Source organism: Chinchilla lanigera, unplaced genomic scaffold (assembly GCF_000276665.1).
Source record: "Chinchilla lanigera isolate Chin_1 unplaced genomic scaffold, ChiLan1.0 scaffold00040, whole genome shotgun sequence".
NCBI classification, from domain to species: domain Eukaryota; kingdom Metazoa; phylum Chordata; class Mammalia; order Rodentia; family Chinchillidae; genus Chinchilla; species Chinchilla lanigera.
The window spans coordinates 10,108,674-10,131,818 of record NW_004955441.1 but is presented as its reverse complement, the minus strand read 5'-3'; the positions used below and the strand labels follow the sequence as shown (position 1 = coordinate 10,131,818).

The 23,145-nt window shown below is 57.0% G+C and overlaps 1 protein-coding gene across 2 annotated transcripts; it reads left to right on the top strand.

Moving 5' to 3' along the window:
* The first annotated feature begins 2,870 nt into the window (after positions 1-2,870).
* On the top strand, positions 2,871-16,956 carry Haao (3-hydroxyanthranilate 3,4-dioxygenase). Of its 2 annotated transcripts, XM_005390921.2 has the most exons (10): positions 2,871-3,056; positions 6,207-6,285; positions 10,808-10,891; positions 11,172-11,278; positions 14,329-14,418; positions 14,594-14,637; positions 14,853-14,998; positions 16,062-16,130; positions 16,290-16,372; positions 16,478-16,956. In XM_005390921.2, the coding sequence occupies exons 1-10, from the start codon at positions 2,977-2,979 to the stop codon at positions 16,554-16,556; spliced, it is 861 nt and encodes a 286-aa protein (XP_005390978.1). In that variant the 5' UTR covers positions 2,871-2,976; the 3' UTR covers positions 16,557-16,956. The 2 variants fall into 2 exon arrangements, with proteins under 2 accessions (XP_005390978.1, XP_013373047.1); XM_013517593.1 differs by lacking the exons at positions 2,871-3,056; positions 6,207-6,285; positions 10,808-10,891; positions 11,172-11,278 and adding an exon at positions 12,868-13,738.
* The last annotated feature ends 6,189 nt before the right edge of the window (positions 16,957-23,145 follow it).

Here is a 23,145-nt window from a genome sequence, read left to right as displayed (position 1 = left end):
GGCTGCTGACTCATGTCTTTTAAAATATCCTTCACAGTGCAGCAGTAAATGTAAGTACAATAGGCCATATTTCTTTCTTTGAGTTGTTCTAGCAAATTAATCCAACTCAGGAAACCCCACTTAGCAGCTGTTGGTCCGAAGCTCCAGAGGCCCAGACTGGCAGCTGGCTCTGAAGTAGGTGGCCCTCCGTCTGCGGGATCTGAAGCCATGTCCAAGTAGGCAGTACCCTGATTCAATTGGAGGACACGGAGCTGGTGTCCGCTGAAGCCCTGGGTGCTTGCATGCTGGTGGGGACAGATCCCCACAATATTTGGCATCACGGGGGCGATCTGTACTGTCAGAAGACCACGGGAGGGTCTGAGTTTGCTTTGTTTCTTCTACTCACTAGTATGTTTCATAGTCTAGTCCTTTGATTCTTATAAAGGGATTTGTTCTTAAATATTTGCTGAGTTACAGAAAAGGAGAAAGTGGAGACACAGTGACATAGAAATGGACTAAGGCAGGCTGAGGAAGGGTTCGGCCAAAGAAACTAGTCCGTCCATTGAAGTAATGAAGGACCAGACAGTCGTCACCAGCCAGGTTCAGCCACGCCCCCCACTGGTCCCAGCCACCAGGCAGGTGCATAGTCCACACGAGGCAAAGACCCAGCAAGCAGGACAGACCCAGACGCACTCTCGTCCTGGGGTAGGTGCTGTTCCCTTCTGATTCTGTGGGGCATATGAGCATCTTTATTCAGAGCAGGTCAGGTCCGGAATCTAGAAGAAGCCAAGGGCCAGCAGCCAGAAGGACTCCAGAAGCCTGTGACTGAACACTGCCAGAGCATCTGGATAAAGGGGAAAGCTGTCCATTTTCTATACAGAAGTCAGATGGTGGCCAACAGCTGAACTAGAAGGTTTGCCAGTTGAGTAGACTAGACATGTGGTGGTTTATACACGGCACAAACCAAAGGGCAGATTTGACAGTGATAGATTAGACTGCATGTAGATTAACCTGGGTAAGTCAGATCCCCAAATTCTACTTGTGGCCTCAATTACTCACATTACTTGACTGCGTCAATTAAAATACAGAGCCACCACTGTTCTTTCCTGTGTACTGTATAACAGAACATCTGCTGGACTGAAAGCAGTTTTCTTTTTTCCCTTTGAGTTTGCCTTCATTCAGGCCTTCACCCAGCCACTCCCCCGCAACCCCTCCAATTTAACAAACTTCCCAAACAAACCTAACGCATCAGAGATCCTTGGTGTTTCTTTTTATTTATTTATTTTTATTTTTTTATTTTTGTCTTTTTGAGACAGGATCTCGCTATGCAGTCCAGGCTGGCCTTGAGCTCACTTTGTAGCCCAGGCTAGCCTCCATCTCACAATGATCCTCCTGCCTCAGCCTCTGGAGTGCTGGGATTACAGGCGTGCGCCACCACACCCAGCGATCCTTGGTGTTTCCCGTGTCATTGTTTACATCTCCTCTGAGTACTGGTAGATCAGAAAAATATAGGTGGTTTGAATTAGTTGGGCATCAAACCACACTGGAGAAAGAAATGGTCAGCTGAAATATGCTGAATAAATAACCAAAAAGGAAGGGGGAATGAGGTGGTAGACAGCGAACAGGGTAGTCCTTGCCAGGTGGGTGGGACGCCTGCCTCCTCTCTGTCTGAGTCTGGACTTGCACCTGGGAGCCCTATGTCCCCAGTGCGGAGAAAAGCAGCCCAGCTCAGGCAGCCGGGAGCAGGGGCGGCGGTGACAACTGCTGAAGGAGTTAGATTCTGCAGCTCTGTAGTCCCCATTCTGGTGTCGCAGCCTCGGCTCTTTTCCTTCTCCCCCACCTACCAGTTGCCCACTCCTTCCTCCAGTTTTCCTAAAAAGTCTGCTTGGGGAAGAGAGAAAAGGCAGGTGGCGATCGCCCCGCACACCGCCACCTCCCGCCCCAGGACCACCGTGATAAGGCCCCTCCCAGGGCTATAATCTAGCACAGCTTCGTCCCTCCACGGCATCCTGAGATTCCCCAGGGCTCCAGCACCCAGGCCCACTTCATCTGTCCGAGTCCTGGCTCAGGCACAGCAAGGCGCGCAGAACAGCGCCCGCTAGGGCCCTGGCGGAGAGGGCCGTGCCCTTACCCCGACACCGCCCCCGACGCCCGGGGTCCCTGCCTGGCCGGCTCCGGCAGCCCTGCGCTGCCTCTGCCTCCCCGCCTGCCCGGCAGCGCTCTGTGGACCGCGGGCTGCAACGGCAGGGCCTGGGCCGAGGAGGGGTGCAAGGTGCCGGGCTCGATCCCGCCTGGCCGCCGCATACTTTCCTTCCCCGCGCACCGCAGCCTCTGTGCCGGGTGCATCCCTCCCGTTTTCCAGATGAGAAAACTGAGACTTCAGTCCCGTGCCAACACCGTTGCGCAGACTCTCGGGTTTCAGATCCGCGTTCTCCCCGCTATGGTTCTGGGTTGGCTTGTCCATTTGTTTGCGGGACTGGGGATCGAACTCAAGGCCTCCGCGCTGACCTACATCCCCAGACCTTTCTACGTTTAACTTTTGAGATAGGGTTTCTCAGGCCGAGCCCGAATTTTCCCTGCTCCTGTCTCAGCCTCCCAGAGTGCTGAGATTACAGGCGTGTGCGCCGCTACACCACCCTCCCCGCTACAGTATTTCTTCCGGGCCTCGCTGGGCATCCTCTGGGGCGCAGCCAGAACGCCTGGGAACAAACGATCAGGACGGGTGTGGATCCCAGTAGGGGCAGACTCGGGAGCGGGGCGCCCCGGGACGCTGGCCTGGTCGCTCCTCCCCGGCCTGCCGACCAACCGACCCGCCCTCCTCCAGGCTCCAAGCTCGCAGCCCGCGTGGTGGGCGTTGCTCCGCCCTTTGACCTCCGGGATGCTGCCGGGTGAGAGCCCGCAGGCGCTGGGCAGAGCGCTCCTCCTCCGGCCGGGAGGACACGCGCGACCGCGGCGGCCCCCAGGACTCGCGCCCAGAGGCAGCGGCCGGGCGGGAGCATGGAGCTCCGCGTGCGCGTGAAGACCTGGGTGGAGGAGAACCGGGCCTCCTTCCAGCCCCCGGTCTGCAACAAGCTCATGTGAGTCCCCGGGACCCCCATGTCCAGCGCTCCGTCCCCACCAACGGCGCCTGGGCGAACCCTTCACCTTCCCGCCCTGGGAGTCCCCTGACCCGGGAGCCTGCAGAAGGGCGCCGGGCTTCAAGGACGGTGAGGACGGCTGTTCGGCTTCCGCCTGGGTCTGTTCCTCTTTCTGGGGACTGTGGCCCCCAGCAGCTTCCGTGCACTTTGGGGAAACTCAACAACTGCGTAGCTGGCTTTCAGGGCCCGGAAGGACAGCCCCTGGGTCTGGGGACAGCTGAGTGTCTCGCCCCAGCCCTGTTCAGGAAGCCACAGGCAAAGGGTGAAGTCCTGGATCCGCTCTTTGGGGGACCTTGATTTACTGTTCTTCTCAGGGCCTCTTTGCAGGTGCGAATGTGTGCACTGGAACACGAACACACACTCACAATCACAACGGAGCGCCCTCCCCGGCACCTCCTGTGCTGCCTCCGCCGCCATCTTTCTCCCAAAGAGCCCTCCCTGTGGTCTCCTCCCTCCCCAGTCCCTCGGCTCCCACATCTGGGCCACATCCCCCGAATCTGTCGTACCCAGGAGTCCTCTCTGCCCGGAGGGCTCCCTTCACTGCCCGCCCACGGCCGCAGACTCCCAGCGTCCTCACCTCCGTTGATTCTCACAGGATTCCCGGATGGTGGGATTTAATAAGTAACTTTCTTGCTGAGCGCCTGCCTCACAGGGTCCCAACTCAAGCTTGTGCAACAGTTTGACTCCAAAGTCCAAGGTTGCTCTTGGTCACCTGTCCGACACCACCAGGGCTAACAGGCAACATCTCTCAAAGCTGGACCTCTTCTGCCCCCAGTGGTCCCACCCCTCCCCGCAGGCTTGAAGCTTTAGCATCACCTTTGCCTCCTTCCTTGGCTTCATCCCTGCCCATGGATGAGAAGTGGAGGTTTCTCATCCTGAGTCCCACATTTTCTCCCCCAAACGCCCTCTCCCTCCACCTGTCCCTCCCGCGTTCATGGCCACTGCTCCACTTGTACCCTGCTCACCTCTAGCCCGGGCGACCCTGGCTGCCCATCCCCCAGCCTCACTGCCCCATAGCATGGTCAGGGACACATGTCCTCTCCATACACAGTCAGCAGATGTCATTGGTGACAAACTGGCCTGGGTGTTGGGAATGCAGCAGGGAACAGACAGAAATACCCGCGTGGGAAGCTGATGTTCCCCAGGGAAATAACAAATATAAATAATAAACAAGGGATGGAAAGAAGGCGGGCAGACTGGCGGCCACAGGGCAGAGTGAGGACTGCGCCATCTCCATGTGTGCGGTCGCTGGGGCTGGTGGGAGTCTGAGCTGCGCCTCTCCCCACTTCCCTTGGCTTGTGGCCCATCCACCTTCGTTCTCACAGGCTCTGCCCCGTTGGGGCATGTCCGCACTTCCTGCCTGTGACAGGACCTCAGTCCTGTTGGATGCAGGACCCACTCTGCTCCAGTGTAAGCTCATCCTAGCATAACATCTGCAAGGAGCCTGCTTTTAAATGAGGTCACAGTCTGAGGACTTCCACACAAGGATGGGGGCGGGGGTCAGCGGTAACGCCCCGAGAGATGAGCAGCTGTGGGAGTGTTCTGAGCAGAGGAGGGACATGATCTGGCTAACTGTTCTGACTGGTGGGTTGAAATAATTCTGGAATGGACTTGCGAGGACTTTCCATATGTGCCTAAATTATATTTCAGTAGAGCTGATGTAAGAAAAAAAATGTTCAGATTCTCCCTGGTTCCCTTAGGCCAAGACCTCACTCCTTGGCTGAGCCCCACTTTCTAATCCAGCCCTCTCAAATCCTTCCCGAGACCAGCCCCACCCACTAGGACCATGCACCTTCCCATCTCAGGACCTCTGTACTGAGCTGTCCTTCCCCAAGCACCTCAGAACGCCTCTCCGTCGCACACAGCTTTAAGATCCGAAGGCTCAGAACTGCCCGGTGCCAGCTGCCTCCTGCCAGATAACCTCCACCATCTTTTCAAACTTCAGGGCATGGGTGGGAATGTGTGTTTCTTGATTATTGGCCCCCGCTTCCCCCAAAAGAGGTCACTATGTCCCCAGCCCTGGGCTTGGAAGATAGCTCACAGGAGAGAGGACACTTGGCAAGGACCTCCAGTCTCAGTGTGGGGTTCAGGCCCCCAGCCCCTCACTGCCAGCATAGCTCACCATCAATACGGGCGGCCTCTCTGCCGCAGAGATCTGGGTGTATGAATGGTCTCTGCCTGTCCTTGGTGATACTCCCGCCCCAGGAAAGGCCTGGCCCCCCACCCGCTGTTGCTTGGGCCCCGTGGGCATAGCCCATGCTTAGCAACTTCAGTGCCCACGCTTCACCCCACCAAACCCTGCCATGGGGGTGGCTGTGTTCCTGCCGGAAGTGCAGAGATATTTGTCCTGTAAAAGGTGACACCACCCCAACAGGAGACAGGGGTTGAGCCATTGTACCCTTGGGAGAAGGGTACTGCTTCTGTCACTCTAGCTATGTGACCCTCTCTGAGCTTGTAAAGTCAGCTGCGACAAGAGGGTTGCATTAGGTGTCTTTATGTTAGCACACTTTAAACAGTGCTTGCCATACCCAAGGCACTGTTCTGAGAGCCTCCAGATACAAATTTACAGAATCCATTTAAACTCTATGAAAAGCTGTCTCTCCATTTTGCAGATGAAGAAACTGAGGCCAGCAAGGTCAAGTAACATGCCTGAGGTTGTTGATAGAGCCAAATTCATCCCAGCAGGCTGGCCTGCAGCACCTGTACTTTTAAACACACACCACACTGCCTCAGTGCTATCTGAGGTCCCTGCTAGACGTCACAGTCTCCTGACTCCCGAGTCAGGCCTTCCCAGCCAGTGGAGAGGAGAGGGTCTCATAACCAGATGGCATGGGGCGGGGCTCCACTGCGCACTCCTGGAACTGGAGACCCTGCACACAGCCCAGGGACCCAGGTGAAGCCATAAACCCACTGCCATGCTGCGCCCCCCTGGGTTACAAGATATGGGGACACAGTCCCAGACAGCTGGGGCTGAGGGTGGGGCACAGAGACCTGCTTCTGCTCCCAAGGGTACCAGGCCCCTCCCGCCCCCCACAGGCCTTGTACCCCCTCCCTGCTCACTCCGGACCTCCCCCTGCCCCTCCACTGCAGGCACCAGGAGCAGCTCAAAATCATGTTCGTTGGCGGCCCCAACACCAGGAAGGACTATCACATCGAGGAGGGCGAGGAGGTAGGCTGTGGGTGCGCCCGTCCCAGCTCAGCCCTGGGTCCCTGGGGGAGGAGACACGTTCTGCGCCAGGGCCAGAGCCCGTGGACTGGAGGCTGGGACAGGTGACTGCAGCGGGAGGGGCACAACTGGAGTCACGGGGTAACTGCTGGGCGTGCCAGCGATACCTTCGGCAGCCTTCTCAAGGATGAGCCAGGGTCTTTGGCAGGAGGAGCTCCAGGGCCAGCCCTGCTCCTGGGGGTGACAGCTGTAGCAGTGGGGCATCCACCCTGGGACGCACAGGCTGTCCCTACCTCAGCACTCCCCATCCCAAGCTCTGTGCTACACTATTGGCCTCCAAGGGAGCCACCAGCACTAGCGGACCTCGGTCTCCCCTTCCGAAGCCAGCCGCCAGGTCCTCTCCCCCTGCAGACAGGGTCAAAGTCCAGGAACACAGCGTGGCGGTAGGCTGGGCTGAGGTGGAGGGGCTTCGGGGACCTGGAGGGGAATGCGGGAGGAGGAGCAGGGGCTGGGCAGTGGCAGGGGCGGAGGGCCATGAGCCGCTGGCTTGGGGCTGGGCGGCCCCTCCTTACCTAGAGGCTGCTCGGCCTGTGTGACTGGGGGTGGGGGTAGGGACTGCGCTGAGCGCCCTTCTGCACCTTGAATTTTGAACTCTATTTCTCTACTACCTAACCAAAAATATATAGACAAAAATAAAACAGAAAGCGAGCACTGGCTCCCGCTGGGGAGACAGACAGGTTCCCAGCAAACAGGCTTGAGTGGGAAAAGATCGATAGAGAGGCCACCGTCATCTTAAGGGAGGTTCGGGCAGCAAAGTTCAGCTCGGTGGCCAGCCTCCGCCACCATTGCTGGGGTCTCCCCATGGCCTGGGACGGCAGCGGGCACTGGGGAATCACTCGGGCAGCATATACTCACACTGGGTACCTAGCGTGTGCCAGCAAACCTGGCACAGGGCAGAGGAACCATGGGCTCCGGGCCCCGCGTCCCCGCTTGGGCCCTGCCCCTCTGCAGGCGCCCTGCTCACAGACACTCCTCCCTGGGGACCACTTTCTTCTGTGGAAATGACAGAGAGGAGAGGGGTCGGGCCTGGTGTGGTGGGCAAGGCACGGCTGTCTTTCCCTTGCCCCAGGCAGGCTCGCCCTGGTGGCCCTGTTGTCTCTTCCACATCTCCCCGCCTCCTTCTCACCCTGGGCCCCACTCCCATCTCCTGGGCCGTCCTTGCTGCCAGTGGCTGTGTGTCCACCGCGGCCTGGAGAGGCCCCGCGGGCAGGCAGACGGAGAGGGGCGAGTCCTGGCTGGCGGCTGAGTGAGGAGCAGGGCTGGCTGTGCAGGTGTCCTCGCTCTGGAAGGACACTCAGGTGGTCAGGAGCCTGGCTGGGCGGGGCGTTTTGATGGCGTGGTCCTACCCAGTAGGAGGACAGGGTGCCATACGTGCCACAGGTCCTGGGTGGCCTCGGAGCTGGATAGCGTCCTCTCTGTCCCTGCCTGTCCTAACCCAGCTAGAACCTGAGAAGTTGCTCAGACCTGGGTTCAAATCACACCTCTTACTGACTGAGCCCGATTTTCCTCCTTGCTGAGCTGTGGCCTTTGTGACAGCCCCGCCAGGGTCCCGCTCCTTTCCCTGGAGGAATCCCAGTGCCACCAGCCACCGCTCTGAGCCCACTGAGCCCCCTCCTTCTTTCGGGGCAGACGACCACTCACAAGCCATGCCATCCCGGACAGATGGAGTGTGTGCCTTCTCCGAACCTTTCCAAGCTGCCCATGGGACCGTGGCCATGCCGGGTGCTCGGTGGGCCTGGTCCCTCACTCCCCTCGCACTTCCTCTCCATCTGACTGCCTAGAGCCTTCCCGGGCCCCCAAGCCGGACTCTATAGCTCATCCCCGCTGGAGGGCGTGGTACCGCTGACCTCCCGCCTCTCCACAGGCCTCTGAACGTTGTGTACTTCAGCAGTTTCATACCTTTCGCGCTGCCCTCGGTGATCTGCCTTCTGCTCCAGGCCAGGCCTGGCCCTCATCACCTGGAAGGCCTCTGGTAGGGACCATATGGGACAGTTCCAAAGCCTTCTTGTTTTTTTCCACGGCCACTAATACCCTATAGCCTGTCTAGAGAGGGTTTGAATCTGGCCCAGACATCACTGCAGATGCCCCTTTTCCCCAGAACTCTGGGACCCCTCTCTCTTGACACATACGAACACACAACACACACACACACTCATACACACAAACACAGGTTTCCTCACAGCTTGGGGAGGAGGATGGGCATGTTCAGTGGCTCCTTCTAAGGGAACTGTGGGTAGAGTTTTTTTTTTGCTCTTGTTGTTTTTTGGTCTCTTTGAGACAGGGTCTTGCTATGTGGTTCAGGCTGGCCTTGAGCTCACTTTGTAGCCCAGGCTAGTCTTGAACTCACAACGATCCTTCTGCCTCAGCCTCCTGAGTGCTGGGATTACAGGTGTGTGCCACTACATCCGACTCTGGGGGTTTTTTCTTGCCGTATGTATAATAATGGAAGTAAATATGTTTTATTGTAGAAAACATGAGAAATGTAGAACAAAAAATGCTTACCTCATTTATAACCTCACCACTCAGGCAGAGCCTCTGTGAGCACAGTACCTATGCCAGGCATTAGCACTACACCAACCGCATAACGATAACATTTTTCCATTTTTATTGGTAGTTATTCAGAGGTACAGGTTTAGTTTGGTTTTGGTGGTACTGGGCATTGAGCCCGGGGACTTTACACTGAACTACATCTCCGGCCCTTTTCTAAAAGTTTAGACAGAGTCTCACTAAGTTGCTAAATTGCCCAGGTTGAGCTTGAACTTGAGATCCTCCTGCCTCAGCCTCTTGGAGTGCTGGGACTATAGGTATGTGCCACCATGTCTGACAAAGGCAAAGTTTTGAATGGCTGCATAGAATCTCATATTTTGAATCTCCCATCAAATACTTAAATTTCCCCTATTATTTTTAGTTTTAATATTTTTAGCCTTGTTTTTGCAATTCCTGCCATCGCTGATGCTGACTGAGGTCTACCCAGTGCTTGTGCTATGTGCTGAGTAGCTGTGTGTACAGATTGCTGGGCAGGCTTCACAGCAGGGCTGTGAGTCGATTCTGTCATGTTGTGGATGGGGAAACTGAGGCACAGAAAGGCTAACCGAGCTGACCAAGGGCCCACAGCGGTCCGCAGAGCAGAGGGCCAGGTTGTCTGACCTGGAATGTGAATACGCAGCACCAGGGGGCGCCCTTTTCAAGGCCTTGCGCCGCGTTCTGGAGGTGGATGACTGGGTCCCAGGGCTACGGGTGTGAAGTGCGAGTGTGTGAGGGTCGCTTTGAGCCCGTGGCAGGCTGCAGGGTTGTGCTTCTCCGCTTTCTCGTGCTCCCCGCGTCTCTCTTCGATGCGACTGGAGCCTTTACCTCTTCTAATCCCTCACATGATAATAATAATAATTATTATTATTATTGTTAAAAGACCTTTGACCATTCGACTGCAGCTTTTTTTGTTTGTTTGTTTTTTTCCTGTGGTATCGGGAATTGAACTCAGGACCTTGCGCTTGCCAGGCAGGCGTTTATGCCGCTGAGCTAAATCCCCAGCCCTCAACTGCAGCTTTAATGCCTGTGCAACATGTAACCAGGGGAGGGAAAGCCGGGCCTCTCTCCCCGCCCACCGCCTTCCCCTCCTCCTCCTTCATGGGGTGATCTCATTAATACACTAATGGGGGTAATGGGGACGTAGGATGGAAGAGGACAGATGTGGGAAGGAGCCCCAGAGGGAGCACAGCCCCCACCCACCCCCGGCTCTGACCTCCACAGCGCCCCACGCCCGGGCACCTCAGGGGCCAGAGGAGCTAACACAGGCCCCAGAGCCACACACAGGCTCCTGCCCCAGCTGCAGCTCCGGGGTGAAGCAGCCCATGACCTTGGCCAAGATGCTTTACCCTCTGGGCCTCAACTTTTTTTTTTCCTGCAGTATTGGCTACCCTTGGAGATAGCTGTAAAGTTTTTTTGTTTTGTTTTTCAGTACTGGGAAGTGAACTGAGCTACAACTCTTTTTTTAAATTTTGAGACAAGTTCTCGCTTAGTCGCTAAATTGCCCGGGCAGGGTTTGAATTTGGAATCCTCCTGCCTCAGTCTCACATTGTTCTGGAATTACAGGCATAGGCCACCCCATCTGCCCATAAAGATTTCTGATAATGTACAGAAAAGTACTTGGGACAGCCCTTGACCCACAGTATACGGGAATTCCGTACCCTGGAATTCTCCGGTGCGCTTCTCCCTCAGTCTCCTGCTCTGTGCCCTGAACCTGCTGCTGCAGGCTGGGTATTTGCACCATTCCCTGCTTGTTTGAGACGTGGTCCCTATGTGACCCTAGCCCTCCTGTCTGTCTCCTGGGTCAGGGGAGTGAGGCCTCAGGGGAGAGAGACGGCCTTTGGGAAGTGCCTCAGGTTCTGGTCAGAACCCAAGGCCTGGTGGTGGCTAAGGACATGGAAGAGGGAAGAGGAAGAGTCCCAGGCTCTTTGCTGCTCCACAGGTGTTTTACCAGCTGGAAGGGAACATGGTTCTCCGCGTCCTGGAGCAAGGGAAGCACCGGGATGTGGTCATTCGGCAGGGAGAGGTGAGGTGGACCCAGCGGCGGGCAGCAAAGAACTCGCCCTGCTGCTACCCCTTGACCAAGGCCCTGCCCCTCTCTGTCCCTTTCCTGTGCATGACTGCCCCACCCTGTCCTTAGCACCGTGTGACATTCCCAGCAGGGCAAGAGGCTGGCAGAGAGCAGGCCCAGAGAGGGCGGGGGTGGTCCCTGGTGCCTGTGGGTCAGCAGCGGTGCCCGGGTGCTGCAGGCCCTGAGGTCCCTGTAAGGGGTCGCAGCCCTGTGGGCCCCTGCTCTCCCCCTGTAGATATTCCTGCTGCCAGCCAGGGTGCCGCACTCCCCACAGAGGTTTGCCAACACCATGGGACTGGTGATTGAGCGGACGCGGCTAGAGACAGAGCTGGATGGGCTCAGGTAACTTCTGTCCCTGGAGTCAGGGGTGGGCAGAGGGGTGCATCTCCAAACCACAGCAGAGAGAATCCTAGGCAGACTCAAGAAAGCACTTCCCGGCCACGGAGAGCGGAGGGCGTGGAGGCAGGGTGCTGGGGAGAGCCTGCATGTGTCTGCTGGCTGACAGGGCACGGTGGACAGGGAGCAAGGGAGCTCTCACAGCCTGAGTCAGAACCTCTGCTTTCTCATGAGGTCTGCTGGGAGGGAAGGAGGACCCAGGGGGACCCACCCAGCCAAAACACGGCTGCGCCCTCCTGCCTCGGCCTCCAGGGATCAGTTCTGCCAGGGCCTCTCTGGCTGTGTCTCTGCCCCAGACATGGGGCTGACACTTGCTGCGGGCCAGGTGCCTGGCCGGGGGCCTTTGTGTGTATTTATCCACTGAGTGCGCCCATGGGCCCAGGGTAGGTACCATAGTGTCCGTACTTTACTGGAGAAGAAACTCACGCAGGGAGATGAGTTTGCCAGCGTGGAGCTTGCTACCATAGCTCCTCTGTGTAGAGAAAGGAGAAGCTGGGTCCAGGCCGCAGAGCCAGGCATAGAGTCAGCACCACGAAGGGGAAGGACACAGGCCCAGGGTGCACCCTGACTCCAGAGCCGTGCCCCTGACCGTCAGCCTCCGAACCAAGGAGACCCCTGAAGGTCAGGGGACCAAAGATCTAGCTGAAGATGAAGAGTTTTAAATTTTTTTTTTCGGGGGGGTGGTTTCCGGTACTGGGAATCGAACTCACGACCTTGTGCTTGCCAGGCAGGCGCTGTGCTGCTGAGCTAAATCCCCAGCCCCTTAACGTTTTTTTTAAAGTTTCTCATCAAGTTACTGGAATCAGAATTCTTTAGCCCTCATCTTCTGTTACAATGGACATTTTTTTCCTTTTTGAGACAGGGTCTCACTATGCAGTTCAGGCTGGCCTTGAGCTTACTTTGTAGCCCAGGCTGGTCTCCAACTCACAATGATCCTCCTGCCTCAGCCTCCTGAGTGCTGGGATTACAGGTATGCAGCACCCTGCCTGGCTTACAAGGGACAATTTTAAATCTTCTTTTTTTAAAATGACCAAAGTCATCCACATTCACTTTCAAAATCTGGAAAGGTACAGAAATGCAAAATGAATGAAATTAAAATTACTTACAATAAAAAAGGGCAAATTTCATGGTATGTGAATTATATCTCAAGAAAACAAGAATAATAAAAAAGGGAAAACAAGAGAAGCCTAAGGGAAACCTAAAGAAGCACCTAGACTTCCATCTTGGTTTTTTCTATGCATGTCTATACCTGACAACATTGCAGCCTTGTTACTATGTACATGAGGGTGAGTTTTGCTTCTTAATTTTATTTTTTTATTTGTTTCTTAATTTTAAAAAACTCGTGAATAATTCTCATGTTACTAAATTTTAAAAATAAAATGTTGCTGGGCTTATAATCCTGGGTACATGGGAGGCTGAGGCAGGAAGATGACAAATTCAAGGCCAACTTGGGCAACTTAATGAGTCCTTGTCTCAAAAAGGGGCTGCTGATGTAGCTGAGCACTCCCTGGGTTCAATCCCCAGCACCACCAAAAAATAAAACAACCACACAGCGTTAATGGCTGCATAATAGTCTACTGCATAGTAATCTGCTCTTAGCCTCTTATAGAGACAGATACCAGGCCTTGAAGTTTAAGAGGAATTTCTCCAAGCAAAAGGGCTTTATAGAGGCAGCTTCCAGTGATGTGAGGACAGTGGCCTCAATAACATTTTACAGCAAATTCAATAATGGATTTATCTGGCTGCTTTGACCTTTAATAAAAGCCAGAACTCAACATTAAAATACCACTCCAGCAGCAATTCCCAGAGGGCCCTGCAATCCCATTATGAAGCCTCCTAGTAGCCAGCTCCATCATCAGAGCGAACTCAGGGCGCCAGGTGGGTGTATGCCACATGTCTGTAAACGGAGTCCCTTGGCAGGACAGCTTCTCTTCCTTGAGGGCTAAAGAGCAGGCAGAACTGGGCCCTGGGAGTCAGCTGACTGAAGCTCCTGACACCTGCCAGGCACAGGGGCTCCTCAGGCCAAGGGCGAGGGCACTGCCCCGGTGAGGCTCCGGTGGCCTGCTGAAGGCAGTATGTGTACACACAGGCCCACCTCACAAAGGGGCCCAGGGCTTTGCTCCAGTTCTCAAGGGCAATCAGGACCTGAGAGAAGACACCCTCGCTGGGGACATCCCGCATGCTGGCTGCTGGAGTTGGTTACTCTGAGAGCGGCCAGCCACCAGTCCTGATTCAGGCTCAACCTCAGCTTCCTCTTGGAAGAACACACTTGGCTCGGATGCTGTCTAAACTCCTAAGACTGTCTTCAGTCCGGCCTGCTTTGGCCGTGAGGGCCTGTGTAATCCCTGCCACGGCGCCCAGCGTCCCTGAGCCTCGGAGTCCTCTCGGCTCTGTGAAGGGGCACAGGTGGGCTTTGGAAAAGGTGTGTGGGAAAATCAAACACTGGGCTGCACCAGAGGAGGGAAAACAGGCACCAGGTTCTTCAGTGCCAGGGCCCAGACACCCACAAGCAAAGCCAGGCCTGAGTGGGGCTGCACTGAAGCGCAGATGGGGAACCTCTGCTGTCGTAGTTGCTTATCTCATTGCTGAGACAACATACCCAACACCCAAAGTTAAAGGAGGAAAGGTTTATTGAGCTCACAGTTTACAGAGGTTCAGTCCATACTCAGCTGGCTCCAAGGCAGGGCGGCCTGGCAGAGGGGCATCGTAGAGGAGAAACAGTTCAGACAACAGTTCAGTTCAAAGCAGGGGAGGCAGAAGGCAACAAGGCAGCAAACAGCAAGCAATAAAAACCACCCTTTTTCTGTCCCTTACGTTCCATCCAGGCTGCCCAACCTAGCGCTCACCTGCAGGGTGGGGCACCCTTAATCCCAGCATCGCATCCTTAATCCCTGCATCACACACCCTAGATCCAGGCACCTCCGAAAGTCTCCCCCTGTGACCGCATGAGGCTTTGGGGGGACATCTAGACACAAGCGGTAACCTCTGCTTCGCAGGTACTACGTGGGGGACACCGTGGACATCCTGTATGAGAAGTGGTTCCACTGCAAGGACCTTGGCACGCAGCTGGCCCCCATCATCCAAGAGTGAGCCCGGGCCTGGTGCATGTCCCTCCCTGCCCTGAGGCTCTGTAGCAGCACCCTAGGGGCTGCAACCTGGGGGAAGTCTCCCCCTTGGGGTGGGGCAGAGGAGGGGCTCCCACAGGGCTGGGAGGGGAAGAGTGGGAGTGCATGAGTCTCAAGCACGGGTCTGTCCCTGCAGGTTCTTCCGCTCAGAGCAGTACAGGACAGGAAAGCCCAGCCCTGGTGAGGCCATGGCAACCCCCTCCCCCCGACATACACAGTGAGATGGGTCTGTATCGGGCCCCGGAAGAGCTCTTGGAGCACTCTGCCCAGTACCCAGGGTATTAAGACAGTACCCTGCTTGGTCATGGAGCTGGCAGTTGAGTGTGGGAATCTGAGCCCTGTGGGACTGGGCGGGCTGAGTGCCGAGGACACTGACCTAGCTGTGCATGGTGCAGACCAGCTGCCCAAGGAGCCGCCGTTCCCTCTGAGCACGCGCTCGGTCATGGAGCCCATGTCCCTGGAGGCCTGGCTGGATGGTCACCGCAGAGAGCTACAGGAGGGCACATCTCTCAGCCTATTTGGGGACACCTATGAGACCCAGGTAATGCAGCCCTGGGCCGCTCAGGGTGTCCCCAGCGACCCCAGGAACTGAGAACCGATCTCAAATCCTGGCTGGGAGAGAAGTCAAGGAAGGTTGCCCGGAGGAGGAGGTGAGCACAAGGAGTGCTGTAAAGTCCGCGTGGGAGTTTGCAAAAGGAAGAGAGGAAGGTGGAGGGCATTCTGGGCGGGGAGCACGGAGGCCGCTGGGTCAGCCTCGCACTGCAGGCTGCTGGGACTGGTAAGACCAGGGTGGGGCAGACGCGAGCTGGATTGGTAATTGCGGGGCGCCGGCAGGCAGGCCCAGGTCTGTGGGGCCCCATAGGGTGGCACCGCCTGCGTCCTGGGGATGGTCTCCTCCTGGGGGTCCGCCGAGCTGTGCAAGGGGGGAGGGCTCGTCCCAGAGGCAGCGGGGCTTCACCCAGCGGGGAGGGAAGAGGCCCGAGTGCGCGTCTGAGCACCGTGGGACTGACCAGGAGGCGGAGTGAGGGGAGCACTATGCTCACCTGCCTTGGCTTGCTCCCCTACAACCGGTGCAGTTAGAATCGGTCCCGGGGGTGGGGACTGCTCGCTGGGACAGGCCTGCCCTGCCTCTGGGTCCCAGGGACACTTGCACCACGAGCCCTCCCTAACTGTCACAGCCACAGCCAGCTCGCACTCGGCTGCCCCTGCTGCTCCCACTTCCCGCCCACAGTACCCCGTCCGCTAGGGCAGCGGGGGATGGGCCCCGCAGTCCCGGAGCCACAGCCTCGCCTCTTCCCCTCCCACCCGCTGTGCAGCTTCAACACCCGAGGGAGGGAGGGAGGGAGGGAGGGAGGGAGGGAGGTGAGCTGGGGGCTGTGAGACCGTGTGCCCGGGCGGGCACAACGAGAGGCGCCTCGGGCCCCTGTGCACGTGAGGGGCAGGTGTGCACAGGGCGGCCTCCTCCCAGGCCCTGTCTCTGCTCCTGGTGGTGCCGCCCTCACCCCAGGCCCCCTCAAGCCTGCTGTCTAGGGGCCAGCCGGGGTCAAAGTCCACTCCTGTGTGGGGCGGGAAGCACCAGAAAAGTCTGTTTTACCTCCCATCAGGTCATCGCCCATGGACGAGGCAGCAGCAAAGGTCCAGGCGAGGCCGTGGACGTGTGGCTGTGGCAGCTGGCACGTGGGGCCTGGGATCGGGCGGCACAAGCTCCCGTCCCTGGGGATGGGTCTGCTCCTGGGCCCGCAGCTCCCACAGCCTCCCCTGTGAGGCAGACCCGGGACCTCCAGGCGGGTGTGGAGGCCTGACAGCCGTTGGACTCTCCTTTTCTTTCACAGGAGGGTTCCTCAGTGGTGACCATGAGGGGACAGCACGTGGGCCTGGCCCCTGATGACAGCCTCCTGGTGCCAGCTGGGACCCCGTGAGTGCGTGGGAGGCCTTTCCCCTACATTCGTGACTGCCCCCTTTGCCTTGGGGTCCTCAAGGCCCGGCCTTGCCTACGCCCTGCCCATCTGTGTCCCCACAGGTACATGTGGGAGCGGGCACAAGACTCTGTGGCCCTGTCTGTGACTCAGGACCCCGCCCGCAAGAAGCCCCTGGGGTGACCCTCTCGCTGTGGGCCCGAAGCAGCCAGGGTGTGCCTCAGTGCCGTGAGAGCCACCCCGCCAAGCGACCCTCCTGATCTCCACGGCTGCTCTGCACGGCTGGCTGCTGAGCACCTCGGGATGCCCCTGCCAGGCCCTGACCATGTCGTCCACCCCCTGCCACTCTCAGCCAGGGATGCCAGGCTCGTGGGGTGCTAGCAGCCCCCCTTTCCCTTAACACTCACCAGCCCCTCGGGCTTGGCCAGGGCTGTGGCGCCCCACCCCTCTGTCCCCACAGGCCACCTGCCTGCCTTCAGGGAGACCCTCAGTAAGGGCTCCTGGTGAGGTAGGAGGGTTGCGAGTTCCATCTCAGCCTGGGCAATTTAGCAAGATCCTGTCTCAAAATAAAAAAAGGATACAGCAGGCTGGGGTGCAGCTCAGTGCAGAGCATGTGGGTTCAATCTCCAGTATCACACACACACACACAAATCATAATAAAATCACGAAGGCTCCTGGTAGGTGAGAGCCCGTGGGCCAGCACACACGAAGGCTGTTGGGGTCTGACCCCCGTGCTCCGGTGACGAGCTGTGTCGGGGTATTGGGGCACCGAGTGACTGTAGTTACTTGTTGGTTGGTTGGTTGATTTAACACAACTTAAAAAAAAAACACTTCTGTTGAGCTTCCTTCCAAGTAACAGAAGCGGGGCTGGGGATTTAGCTCAGTGGCACAGCGCCTGCCTGGCAAGTGTGAGGTTGTGAGTTCAATACCTGGTACTGGAAAAAAACAAACAAACACAACACGAAACAAAAAAAATAACAGAAGCGATTTGTGCTACTGTAGGAAACACAAGAATGTTACAATACAAAACACCCTACCCAATGTGAAGCGCTGTTGACACGGCTTAGGGCCAGGGGCCCAGAAGCAGCAGTGGGTGGTCCAAGCTCGCCCTGGGACCTCAGTGAGAGGGTGGGGAAGGTGGGGAAGGTCACCTGGCAGTGCACAAGCTGGGTCTGCATAGAACAGGTTGAAGGCAGAGCTTCCTGTAGAAAAAAGAACCTGAACCCCGTGCCCGTGACCGCAGCCTGGTGGCTCACAGCTTGGATGACAGCACAGGGATCTGACTTCGCTGCGCTGCTTCTGGCCTTGGATGGGGCACCTTCCTCGCCTCTGTACCCCAAGGCTTTGCTCTCCTGCAAGCCAAGAAGGGACACCACTGGCCTCCTCCAAATGCCCATGGTCCACGCAGCCGGACAGAGGCCTGCGGCACCTAGGCCGGGGCAATGCGGGGTGCCGCTCTGTGCCAGAGCGGAAGGAGAACCCGAACGTCCTGGGGGAAAGGCCACAGCCCAGCAGGCTGGAGAGAAGTAGCGTGAGGGAAGGCCTGCTCCAAAACAGGAAAGCGTGAGTGTGTCTTCTCTTTTTCGGACCCTCAGCCCTGTGCCAGGGCGTCCCCTGGAAGTTGTCACACACATGAGCTCACATGATCCTCAAGCTCTCCAAGAAGCACCCGATTTTATGACAAGGCCCAGAGAGGTGTGGGAGCCTCTGCTTCTGCTGTGGTCACCGCCCCTCTGCCCTTGGCCTTGGTCAGGTGCCAGTCTGGTGTAGGAGCGAAGCCCGGAGGATCCTGGGAGGGGGCAGGGGCCGCATCGCCTGAAAGCCCAAGGCTGAGGCAGTGTTGGCAGCACATGGCGGACTGCTGACCGGAGCCAGAGGTGAGGGCAGGAGATGTCAGGCCCTGGAGCCTCTGAACCACCACAGCCCCGTCTATCAGGAGCCAGAGACCTTATCCACACCCACTGGCCCAGCTGTAAGCTCAAAAGAACACCTCCTGGCGGGGCAGCACTTGTACCTTGTTCAGGGCCCACGTCCCGCTCTCCGCTCTGCAGCGAATGCTGGCGGGGGACTCAGCATGGCCCTGTTTGGGGGAGAAGCCCCCAGGATCGCATGCCGTGGCAGTAGAAACTCAGCAGGGAGCCCTCTCCCTGAGGGACACTTCATCGTGTACACAGCCCTGGGGTCACTACAGACTTTGGAACCATCAGGGGTCTGGGTGCAACTGAAGGTTGGACGGCAGGAGGCTTGGGACGCGCAGCGGGCTTAGGACGCACTGCGGGCAGACAGAGCACGAACAGCCCTGGTTGCTGGAGGCCATGAGCAGGATGGCGGAGGTCTTGATTGGCTCCTCACCTCCTCCCAGGACACCGCACTGCTGGCTCGAGTCCCTGCAGCCAGCACTGGTAGGGCAGGAGACGCCACTCGGCCCCTACACATAAGAGTGCGTGACCCTGAGAGCCAGGTCGCTGGGACCAGCTCCAGCCTTCAGGAAGTTAACACCTGAGCACCCGGGCCAGTGAATATCCTCGCCTCACCCCTGCCAGGCTCTCCTCCCACGTCAGCCATTCCTGAGCATCATCTTACCCCACTGAGCCTGCTCCCCTCTGCCAGGGACATGACGGCAGAGGGGAGCCCCCGTGTGGAGGGAGGGCTACAGGATCAACGCCGGGTCTTCCTCACCAATGAAAACCAAGTGTCAAGTCGCTGTGGCGGCCAGTGATGGGGACGCTCATCTCACCTTCCCTGAACACTCACACAGGGCTAAGGCTCCAGAATCCTCTCACAGGTCCCTGACCCGAGAGCCCAGGGAATTTTCCAGCCTGACCTCTCCGCTCCTCGCTGCAGCTTCCTCCCTCCCTCCGCCTTCACCACTGTGCTGGGGCCCCCAGGAGAGGCCTGGCTTCCCTGCCTCCCACGGCTTCCCCCACTGTCTGCCTTCTTGGCACAGTCCCGGGTGCGGAGTTTGCCCTGGGCCTGATGGGGAGCAGGTGGCCCTCTTTACCCTCTGCCTCCCCGCCCGGCCCGGACGTCCATCACAGCGGGCCTGGTGGCCTGGTCATGGCTGACTGTCTCTTGATCTTCAGCCTGGCCCCTTGCGTGAACTAGCACTTCCTCCAGGAGACTGAAACTTCAGGGCCACCGCCTGCCGCATCAGCCTGCTCCATCCCCCCTCCCTCAGCCTGTGTGCTCAGCAGCTTCCTGAAGGCGGTGCGCTGAGCTGGGCCTCTGACCACAGCTCTCTCAGGCCGGCCGAAGGTGGAGTGGTTCATCTTGATTGTCAGCTTGACTGACTAAGAGACCCGAGAGAGGTGGCTGAGTCCTGAGGTCACTAACCTCATCCCTGGGTTAACCTGCGGAAGCGGGGCGGTGGGAGGAAGTGGGCCACTGCAGCGTGACTCTGAAGGGTTTAACTTTCCTCGGGCCCTTCCTTGCTTGTGCTGCTTCCTGGCGGCTGTGAGGCAAGCAGCCTTCCTGTGCCACATCTCTCTGCCACGATGCTTCTGCCTCACCACAGAGCTAGAGCAACAGAGCCAGCACACCAGGGAGCGAGCGAGAAGAAACCTTTCTTCCTTTAAGCTGTGTATGTCCGGTGCTTTGTCACAGCGGCAGAAGGCTGACCCCGGAGGCTCTGCTTGTTTGATACCAGTCTCTCGGGTTTGTTACAGGAAGAGCGAAGCTCAGTCTCACTCCCTGGTCCCGGGCACTGCACACGCTGCAGAGCTAACTGCCACCGGCTCCCATCCTCTTGGTCACCGTGAGCATCAGACTCCCCACCGGGTCCTGCGCCGTCCATGAGGGCTGTGTGCATGCTGGCCGTGCTGGTGACCATCTATGCCACCTGCCTCCTGCCCAGCACCCTTGTGGCATGCTTCTGTGGCCATCCTCCGGCTGTACACCTGCAGCACCCTGGTTACAGCTCTTCCACAGCTCCCTGACCTCCACCTGCCCCAGTATGATCCTGGGCCCCAGATTGTGCTGCTTCCCGGCCCTATTCTCTCCACCACAGCTGGGCCTGCTGGGCGAGGGGCTGCAAGGCCCGGTGAACAGCAGAGCTCTCCCTGACCTGTGTGTGTCAGGCTGCAAAGGAAGTGCCTCCCAGGACTGAGGGGCTGCTGCTGGGAGCAGTGCCAAGGGGTAAGGACTGGCCGACCCCGGCCCAGAGAGGCAAGGTCACTCCTTGAACTGTTGCCTCAGCCAGCTGGACACAGCTGCAGGCCAGGAGCCATGCAAGGCAAAGCTGGACCCAAGTAGGTGGACGGGCATTTTCAAAAGTGATTCCTAGCTATAAGGAAGCCCGTCTGAAAACCCAAATGCACCTTCTACCCTGTCTGGTCAAGCATCCTCCATGGACACCCTACTGGGTTAACAATGCGTTCACTGAAAAGTACTACTTTAAAAAACAAAGCTTTTCAAGAAGTGATAGGTTAGCCGGGCGTGGTGGTGCACGCCTGTAATCCCAGCACTCAGGAGGCTGAGGCAGGAGGATCATTGTGAGTTCGAGGACAGCCTGGGCTACAAAGTGGATTCAAGGCCAGCCTGAACTGCATAGTGAGACCCTGTCTCAAAAAGACAAAAAAAAAAAAAAAGTGATAGGTTATCATTTACATAAAACGTAACATACAAATGTCCCATATTGGTTATGGGTTCACACATATGCATTAGTAGTATAAAAGTAATGTTCTGGAGGGACAGACCAAGAGCGGTGGTAGTGGGAGGGACTCACAGGTGACTGCTACCGTGTCTGAAATTATCTTTGTAAAAACATCTGAACAAATAGCTAAGAGTAAGCTCTGAATGTGCTTAGCATTGCTGGGGGGTGGGTGATGGAGGAAGGAGAGGAATACGTGACCGCAGCTCCAAATGCCTGGCTGCTCAGACAGGGCGGCTAAGAATAGCACTGGCCTCGGCAATTAGCAGTCATTAGAGACTTGACTGGCAGCGATTTCCGGGAGTGGCTGGGGGAGGGCAGAGCCGGAGCCAGCGAGCACGACCAGGAGCTGAGGAATTAATGAGATTTGCAGAAATGGAGACAGCTCTTCCCCCTTGCAGTAAAGTTGCCAGTGAAGGTAAGTGTGGGGGCACAGGTTTTGGTGGCTCCCCGGATTGAACCACGAGACTGGAATACAGTGGCAGGAGAAGGGAAAGGAGATGACTATGGTGGAAAGTGAGAATGTGATGACCAAAGGTCTGTTCTAAGCATCTCAATCTTACTAACTTTCTTAGACCTGGGAGGTAGATACTATTATTATCCCATCTTACAGATGAAAACACTGAGGCACAGAAGTTGAGTGACTTGCCCACAGTCACATAGCTAGTAAGTGGCAGTCCAACCTGACCCAGGACACACTACTGCAAGGCTCAAAAGGGGCGGGGGGACGTTTCCAGCCTTTGGGTGGCAGGAGGGTCTGTTTTCGAGAAGTGGAAGGGCACATCCTCTGCTGAGGGAAGGGCAGCAGTGCAGCAGGTCTTGGAGTGGACAGGAGGAAGTTTGCCAGGTTCTTGAGAGGCTTGACTCTCAGCAGGTGAATGACACACAATTGGAACAGCTGGTTCTGGGAGTTAAAAAACAAGCTCCCAAAAAAAATCTATAAAAGGAGCCAAAAGGGGCACGGAGAATTGAGCACCCACTCCTCTGCTGGTTATAAGAGTTCTTGCAGGGAATCCCGCTGCCCAGCAGCAGATAGGGGAGAACCAGCTCCCTACGAAGCCTGACCATAAAAATGCAGCCCCGGCAGAGAACTCAGCGTTGGGGGTGGCACGCCACACTGAGCTGCAGAGAAGCCTCCAGAAAGAGCGAGGCACTATCAGGCCTCAGGAGAACACCCCAGTAACCACACAGCCCCACAGGGGTTCTCCAAAGGGACTGCTGTGTCCACCCTTAGGAACCTCAGCTTCAACAAAACCTTCCCTGACCGTGATTCATCTGTCCCTTCTCCACAATCCCAGACTCCTACACATCCCACAACAGCCACAATCACATTTGCTCATCTCTAGTAATCTTCACACGTGTGATGGTTAATCTTCATTATCAATTTGTTACATAAAATGTAACATACATACAAATGTTCCATATTGGTTATGGATTCACACACACGCGTTAGTAGTATAAAAATAATGTGCTGGAGGGACAGACCAAGAGTGGTGGTAGTGGTAGTCTAGCTAGTCTAGTTCTGGATGTGCCGAGGTGGGTTATGGGGGGAGCAACTTTGCGGATTATTTCTAGTCCCTGGCCTCTTCCTCTCTGGCTCCTTCTCTTTTACTCTGCTTCCTGGGGGCCATGAGCAGAGCAGCTTTCCTCTGCCCTGCCCATCTACCATAATGCTTGGAGCTGGCCAACCAGGGACTGAAACCTCTGAAACCCTCTCCTCCACAGAGTTGTATGTCAGGTATTTTGTCCCCAGAAAGGAAAGTGACTGATATAACGTGTTATGTCCAGCTTCTCCGTGGGAACACTTGAAACTCACTGTCTTCTTTTTGGTTTTTGTTTTCCACTCTCTCAAACCCCAGCATACAAGTGTCTCATACAAAGGATAGAGGGGTCTCAGGCAAGCCACACCTCGTCTTCTCCTGCAATAGCCCTAGCACACCAACTGAGGCAGAACCCACAGAAATAGCGTGACAAGGAAGCCGTGTGTGAGGCACAGCAGCACCTCAGGACGTGGCCTCAGTGACAGTTAATGGGGAAAGCTCTGCCTGCTGCTCCTCTTACTACCAGGCCTACGGGCACAAGCTCAAAAGTCATCTATTAGGCGGCCCTCTGTATGCTCATGTC

What these genes read in the sequence shown, in the direction of transcription:
- Haao (XM_005390921.2), top strand. Translation starts at nt 2,977, where the DNA reads ATGGAGCTCCGCGTGCGCGTGAAGACCTGGGTGGAGGAGAACCGGGCC. An exon ending in ACATCGAGGAGGGCGAGGAG is followed by an intron (nt 6,286 to 10,807) that starts GTAGGCTGTGGG and finishes GCTGCTCCACAG; the next exon opens with GTGTTTTACCAGCTGGAAGG. An exon ending in ACAGAGCTGGATGGGCTCAG is followed by an intron (nt 11,279 to 14,328) that starts GTAACTTCTGTC and finishes TCTGCTTCGCAG; the next exon opens with GTACTACGTGGGGGACACCG.